Source organism: Rhopilema esculentum, chromosome 17 (genome assembly GCF_057945365.1).
Source record: "Rhopilema esculentum isolate cy_ngs chromosome 17, ASM5794536v1, whole genome shotgun sequence".
NCBI classification, from domain to species: domain Eukaryota; kingdom Metazoa; phylum Cnidaria; class Scyphozoa; order Rhizostomeae; family Rhizostomatidae; genus Rhopilema; species Rhopilema esculentum.
Window position 1 is genome coordinate 3,897,543 of NC_142831.1, and position 8,175 is coordinate 3,905,717.

General features: G+C 40.4%; 1 protein-coding gene across 5 annotated transcripts in view; it reads left to right on the forward strand.

Moving 5' to 3' along the window:
• Nucleotides 1-2,950, forward strand: part of LOC135691637 (serine/threonine-protein phosphatase 6 regulatory subunit 3) — a 38,869-nt gene extending 35,919 nt beyond the window's left edge. For all 5 annotated transcript variants that reach the window (XM_065209684.2, XM_065209605.2, XM_065209759.2 and 2 more), the window contains one exon: nucleotides 639-2,950. In XM_065209684.2, coding sequence (XP_065065756.2) covers nucleotides 639-687 — 49 coding nt within the window. In that variant the 3' untranslated portion in view covers nucleotides 688-2,950. The remainder of the gene's footprint in view (nucleotides 1-638) is intronic.
• The last annotated feature ends 5,225 nt before the right edge of the window (nucleotides 2,951-8,175 follow it).

Below are 8,175 nucleotides of genomic sequence, written 5' to 3' on the forward strand. Positions count from 1 at the left end.
TGCCATTTGCGGAAAGTTCTATAGCTTATCCTTTACTTTGCTTCGTCTTATCAACATTGCTGGAAACCCCAGAGACGCTCGAATAGCTGTCAGGTAGAGAGGGGGCACGAGAAAGTACAAAGCAATAGCAAAATAAACAGAATTGCTGAAATTTGTGAGGGCAGGTCAGACAACCATCCCTATACGCCAGACCTGGGCAACTCACGGCCCTTGGGCCACATCCGGCCCTTTGGACGTTTCTTTCTTGCCTGCATGATTGTGTGGTCAGTCAGGACTTGAATGATGCTCAAGCAATACAATTGTGTTAACTTTACTCTGAAAACCCTGCCATTTTTGAAAATTATTTTGCTGGATTATTGTTCCATTTGACCTTCATCATTATTTCAAATATTGATTTAAATATTGATATATTTCTAGTAACCAGTGGCGGCTAAAATATTCTGTATTTTTTCACCTTTTACATTGCCAGAAAATGAACATTGCGCATAATTAAAGTTATCGTTGGTTCTGCCCTCCAACACTCGGATTTCGCATATAACCCCTTTTGAAGTTAATTGCCCAGCCCTGCATACGCCCTCCTGCTCTCATGTGTCTGGCATATTCTACCCCTTATCTAACTCTGTTTTCTGATTTTATAGAGATTCGTTGACCACGTCAAGATGTGAAAGCAGCAATGTTGAATCGTGACGTCACGATCAGCTGTGGTAGATTTTTTCATATGCAGCTGAGGGCAGCAGTAGCCCTTTCTCCATACACAATCAAAACTAATCTTAAATGCGATTTGGGGCGTTAGTTAATTTGATAAGAATTATTCTCTGAGCATTTGACAGAGAGACTGTTGCTATGACAATTGACCCCGCCCATAACGAAGAAGTCAAGCCTTGAGGATTGTTGGAAAGTTTAACCATGAATACCAGAACGTTTGCAGTTGAGAGTGGAATGTATGCCAATCTTTGGAAATTTTTTCAATACCCTTTTTAATGAGAACTTTGTTCATGCGAAATACGGTTTTTAGTAACCCATTTAGCATAATGTCCTTTAGATTAACTGGCTGTTGTATAAACACGAAAAGCTTAAAAACTGCGATGAGTAAGGTTGTGAACTGTTTGATGCTAGAGGTCTAACTTCCCAAAAATTGTGTGAGTTACAAGGTGCACTAGAAGGTAAACCTGCTTTTCCTTCCTTGCCATCTCGCCCTTCTCCTCCCCCCCCCCCTTCCCTATTCCCATTGCCTAAGAAGTAGCTTGGTTTCCACGCATAGGCTCTCAAACTGGCAGTAGGTTTAAATTTCTGGTAACTTCTATTAATCCACCCAAAGTATGTCATCAAAATCTTCCACTGAAGAACCAAAAGTTAATGTTTTCTTTTTTGTGTTCCAGAGCCTTCCTTAATCTCCTCTTACCAAGCTATGCTCACTAGTATTTTCCACTGTTAGATATCCCATGCCTTGGATATATCGAAGTGCCTGCAAGTTGCTTTACATTGCCGTTTAAGAGCTCGCAGTAAAATTTGAGTCAGACACGTACTGTGTCCTGCTTTGCAGTTTGAATATCTGTCTCTGCTCTTTTTGATCAGTTATTTAGAACTCTCACTCTAAATTTTCCAGATCGTAGACGTTTTAAGAAATGGCTTGTCATCCATTGCCACTCGTAATGTAGGGGTTAAGTAATCTTGTACGCTGTGTATCGCTAAGTTACGCCACGTCTACTATCGCGACTTCGCAAAGCATTTCACACGCAACACATATAGCCGTATCCTTGTAAAACCATGGGCTGTTCCTTTACCTTTATGCGAATGGCTTACATGTCTGCAACTTTTTCCAAAAATTACGAGAATCCATCACCTTGATTTAATTCAAGTTTTGTGTCATTTTTACGAAGTTTTCTGTGTTTATGATGAAATGCTACAAAATTCTAATTCAAACAACCGACCAGTGAGTTATTTCTTCATTTTGTTCTTAAATTTTCGTAATCTTAAAAATTCCAAACAATCGGATTAGAGTGCACTAGCGTTTGGAGCAGTGAATTGGGTTCTTTAAAGGCAACTATCAGATCCTCAAGTGGCTTGAGCCATCTACCAATCAATATCAGCCTATCAATAGTATGATGCTCACTGATTGGTCAATTGTTGATTGACAGGTTGCTGCAACCACTTTGGTGGCTGTCAACTGATTTTAAGCAGACGTATAGGGTAACCCTTGCTATTAATTGCAATCGAATCTCTTTTTCTGCCAGCCAGCCTAAATTGGCGCCTTTACAAGAGAGAAGCCTAAACCCTACTCCTCCTGTCTCTGTGTCATAAGCTGAAAGGTTTCTAATTAGTTGAGCTGCTTAATTCGTTTGAAACCAATTTTTTTAACCAATTTAATCTAGACTCTTTGGCAATTGTTGGGCTATTCCAGCTCTCTTTCTTTCCCACGAGATTCTTTATATGGAAATCATGTCTGTCGATTATAGGATTTTTAAATTTAACCTTCTTCCCCCTTCTGCCCCTCACTGGTATTTAGAGTGCCCCCCCCCCAAAAAAAATAAAGCCGCCAAACATCAGCTTGTTACCCATATGCTCAGATTTCCTTCGTAACTACGTTAATGTTGGACCACCTCAAAATTTGAACCCTAAAAATGGCTCATTAAATGAAGAAATATTGCCAGCTAGACTGAATGAGATGAACCTGACGGCTGTGAGTATTGCCGTTCTGCCTGTTGAAGCTTCTAAGCGTAATGAATAACTATGGCCGGGTTAGTGTTGGCGCATCTATCTGAATGCCTTTTATTAATATTTTATAAATCTCAATTATCATGTTCTCCTTATAAAACCGCGCGGTGTATTAAAAGGTACAATTTGCAAACATTATTGGTGTAAAACTCTCTTGTACTTTCTATCAGTGGCATTTAAGATGAAAATTGTGATTTACTGAATTTAGGATAATAACCAACATCTGTCTTTGTGAGCCTCTTCTTTGTTTCGAACCCAATCTCTACTTCGCTCATCTCCATGTAAGATTGAGCCTAGAAGATGGGAAGGGGTTAGGGGCGTAACTGAAACCTTAGCTAAAGTGAGACCCATCGGCCAGTTTATTTAAAAGTTGCCGAGCAAGTCAAATGTGTTTAGCTATACATGCAGTGCCCTTCAGTCCATTTTTTGGTGTCCAATGATTTCATAAATGTTTGCAGTGTAGTAAACATCCCAGAACGTTTAACTGCAATTTTACGGACCAGCGAATGAAAAACTAGGGATCTCACTTCCCAATAGACCTCTGACAGACACGCCCCGGCTTTTACACACCCTGTTATTTGAATATAAAAAAACCGAGTCAACTTTTATTCCATTAGGTCAGCCGTGCATAAGTTCTCGAGGCATTTTTTTATCAATGCCTCCCTCATAGGATTTATAGTGCATGCGAGTTTTGTCATTGGGGTTTCCACTGGGGTTTCCATGTCCCACTGGGGTTTCTCTTGATACTAATTATACTCACATGAGAATAAGACGCAATTGTAATCGAGCTGAGTTTAAGCGACCTTCACCCACAAAACCATTTGTCTTTACGAATTGATGGCCTAGCTACAGCAAGAAATTGGGTTAGTCGTACGGCCTAAAACGATCCTTTTTCAGCAAAGAATCATGGTTGTTTTCAAGGGAAGCTGACAGAGCCTCCAAACAAAATATTTGGTAGCTGTCACTAGAAGAAAGTTTGTGGTATGTTAAGTTCTCGTACTCAAGTTGCATTTATTAATGATTCACAACGAAACCTTTTCTACTGTAGGCCCCCTTCGCCTACTTTGGTGTTGAATGCAAGGACCGAGATACCGGGGGGAGCCCCCCAAAAAAACTGAAGTAGCATAAGTAGACTTAGCTTAAGTAGCATAAGTAGACTAGCATAAGTATTTTGTGTATTGTGGCTGTTGTTTCACTTATTTATCACGGCTTATTTATCATGTTGTTTCACATGTTGTTAAATTTTGTTTGAATATAGTTGAATAGTAACTTGCAAACGCTGTTTTACGCTGAGTGTTAGCGGTAACTTCACTTCATACAAATTTAATCAATGAAAACATTTTTCAGATACGTTTTCGTTCATAGCCATAAGAGAATTTGTTCATAGTTGTACATTTTGCAATAAGCTATCATTTTGAAACTGCCTTTATGTAACCAAAGTTAGTCAAGAGCGTTCTCTTCAAGTAAAATTTGCGTTCCCTGTTGGTAAATGGTCGTTTTTGGTGGTAAAAGAGCGTGGGCTTAAAAATATTTATTTTGCCTCAAAGCCTAGTAGTAGGCGCTGCCACTGATCAAAGACATGGTTAAAACATTGCCAAAATCGAAGACATGAAACAACTTCGAAAGAATTTTATATGGCAGAACTTAAACTATAGGTCGCGTTAGCCGTCGGGAGCTTTCATTTCTGCTTCTTTAATTTTAACTGCTGTGGAAATTCATCTTTAATCCATACACACACTTTGTACTAAAGAAAAGGATAATTGTATGGCATTAGCCAATCAGATTTACGACACATGCCCTTTAAATCACTTTATTTCGTTCTCATGTATAACAGTTCCACCACGGCATACCGGAAAACAAGGACCCAGGACCTTAAGGCAGGACCCAGGACCGAGGACCAGGACCCAGGACCAGGACCAGGACCAGGACCAGGACCAGGACCCAGGACCGTATATGTTTTCGACGATGCACTCGCTGTTTCCTTTATAAGAATACCAAGTTATAACATTGCATACCATGAACAATTGTCCATAAATCCAAAAGTTTTACACATCGAACAAAAGACTGCACATCATTGCAAGGGGGAAATGAATCTGATTTTATTCCGACTTTGTGTGAAAAACGAAAACTCGGGTAGCTCGGGAATATGTAAATGTACGATTTAACGAAAGCAACGCCTTGAAATGTGAAATACTCTTATTCAGGCCCATCGGAACCGGGGGCTAAGGGGGGGGGGCTGGAGCCCCTCCAATAATTGTCAAACTGTAGTATGTACTAAATGAGTGTACAGTGTACTATAACAGTGTACTAAATATAACAGTGTACTAAATGAGAAGGGAAACAATGGGCAGCCTCCCCCCTCCCCCAATATGAATTTCATTCCGTCGGCGCTGTTATTGGCCATGCAAACCTGACGTGGTTGTTTTAGCATAGATGGCTAGCACAGCAATTTCTAATCTTTAGTAGAATCGGGGTATATTTGATGCACACTGCAAACCTTATAACTTTAGTAAGCCCACATCATTAAAAAGCCACCAAAGCATAAGTAGTCCTAATATGTTTAAATAGCAAGACATTAGAACCGTCGATCGCGACACAGAATTCAACCGCGATCTCCCCATTCTGTGATCCTGGCGAGTGATTTTGCTTGTCTACAATTGGCACTGCGCATATCGACAAATCATGTCTGTCGCGTGACAGATCATGCGTGTACCTCTAATGGCACTCATTTGCTGTCTAGGTGATCAGAAACTTTGCCAAGTCATTGCTGCTATAAGTGCTCAAAAGTGAAATTAGGTGGATTGTCGCCACTTTTCTTTTTCAGAGCAGAAACGCTTTCCGGAATACAAATTTTTTAAAACTTTTTTAAATCAAGATCACGACTTCTGATGCATATTACAGCCGGCAATTACAAGCATACAAAAAAAGCCATTCCTACTTCTAGAGCACAGAAGGCAAAGAAACGTTTTGCTGACAAACCATTTCTGTCTTTGACATCTTTAATGTCTAAACACTTTTTAAATTTATAAAGACTATTTACGCTTTGATGGCTTGTTAATGATGTGGGCTTACTAAAGATATAAGGTTTGCTGTGTGCATCAAAGATACCTCCATCCTACTATAGAATAGTAATTGCTGTGCTAGCTAACTATGCCAAAACAACCACGTCAGGTTCGCACGGCTAATAAGAGTATTTTGAGTGTGAGTTAACGTTGCAAGCAGTAGTGTAGAGCTAAAAAAGGGAGACGGGGCCATAAAGCTTTCTCAATATTGTATACAAAATGAACGTTTCAGTTGTTTTCGTTTGCATGGCATCAATTTCTTTACCTTTCCACTTTTTCTAGGTTTAGAAAATTTTCAAATGTTTTCAAAATTTTCAGGAAAATTTTTTGCACGATGCAGGTTGTTTGGTCATTTTAGTTCCCAGGCATGCCTCAGGTTCTGAGTCCTGGGTTATGAGTCCTTGGTCTCCTCTTCCGTCACTTGAAAAATGGCACTCCTTTCTTGGCAAACATTGGCTGCCTGGGTCATCAGAAACCTTGCCAAGTCATTATGTACTGCAAATGTTCAATAGAAGATTCAAATTAGACGAACTGTCTCGGGACACCGCTTTGTGGGTGTCACGATAAGATTCCAAAGAAATTTCCTTTCTGCTCTTTTTCAGATGCATTAGTTTCTTTTTATTTAAAAGGAGCCCGCTTTAGAAAGATTTAGTGGTATTTTTCAGAGTAGAAACATTTTATGGAATAGTAAACCTTTTTCAAATCCAGATCAGGACTTTTGACACAATGGTTCAATCTGAAATGATAAACATACTGGCACCGCGGAAGGGGGCTGTTTTTAAAACCATACACAATCGACTTGTTCTTGATTATGAGCATGCTTAGCGCCCCTACCTCAAAAAAAAGTTTCAGCCCCCTCACTCTTTAATATGCTCCGCGGTTCATGAAAAACATACCAAAGGGAGTGCAGCCATTCCTGCTTCTAGAGCACAGAAACGTTCTAATGTCTTGCTATGTAAACATATTAAGACTACTTATGCTTTGGTGGCTTTTTAATGATGTGGGCTTACTAAAGGTTTGCAGTGTGCATAAAATATACCCCGATCCTACTAAAGAATAGCAATAGCCATCTATGCTAAAACAACCACGTCAGGTTTGCATGGCCAATAGAAGTATTTCACATTTCAAGGCGTTGCTTTCGTTTAATCGTACATTTACATATTCCCGAGCTACCCGAGTTTTCGTTTTTCACACAAAGTCAGAAATAAAATCAGATTCTTTTCCCCCCTAAAATGATGTGCAGTCTTTTGTTCGATGTGCAATTTTGGATTTTGGATTTTATGGAAAATTGTTCATGGTATGCAATGTTATAACTTGGTATTCTTATAAAGGAAACTGTAAGTGCATCGTCGAAAACATATACGGTCCTGGTCCTGGGTCCTCGGTCCTGGTCCTCGGTCCTGGTCCTCGGTCCTGGTCCTTGGTCCTGGTCCTCGGTCCTGGTCCTCGGTCCTGGTCCTCGGTCCTGGTCCTCGGTCCTGGTCCTCGGTCCTGGGTCCTGGTCCTCGGTCCTGGTCCTGGGTCCTGGTCCTGGGTCCTGGTCCTCGGTCCTGGTCCTGGTCCTGGGTCCTGGTCCTCGGTCCTGGTCCTCGGTCCTGGTCCTGGGTCCTCGGTCCTGCCTTAAGGTCCTGGGTCCTTGTTTTCCGGTATGCCTTCCACCACAAGGTATATCTCAAATTCCTTCGCCTTTGTGCACAACGTTGATCCCAATTGTTGCAACATGATCCTCTTTATTGGAGTTTCCTAAAATGTCTCATCATGACCCTTATTTGACCTTCCCCGACCTTCTGACCTATTTCAAATACCTATACCACAAGAGGGGTCATACCCCAATTCAAAAATTAAATAAACTTTGTACAAAATTTGAGCAAAATCAAAGAGGGTTAAGAACTTTGAAATGGTTACACTTGAAATAGAATGTCCCGGGGGAGTTGATGAACAAGGGGTCGACTTCCTGTCAAGTTGAAATATTCTTGAAACTTGGAACGATTGAATTTTTATCTCTAAGACAAACATCGATGTCAATAAAGGGGTTGGAATTAGCAGAAGAGGGATAAAAATACTAGATTATGTTTTCTATAAAAGTAGTGTATCTATATGACCCGATTTTCTTACCCAACTCTCCATTTTAAGGTCTGCAAATTTTGCGGCTGACGACCCTCCCCCTTTATAATTTTTGTAATCGCAGCTTCCTTTCTTTCCAGTATGGTTGTTGAAGGTAAATCATTTCTCTCGTTTAATGGGAATTTTGGTCGGTATCAACCAGGAATGAGCATTATCAGTGTTTCCCATTGTGCAAGGGAAAAATGGACATTCTTTGCTAATATTTGTTCTATGCCCATTTGATGTGAGCTTGCGATAAAAAAACTTCCGAGAGGAGGGGGGTTTATTGTCCTTT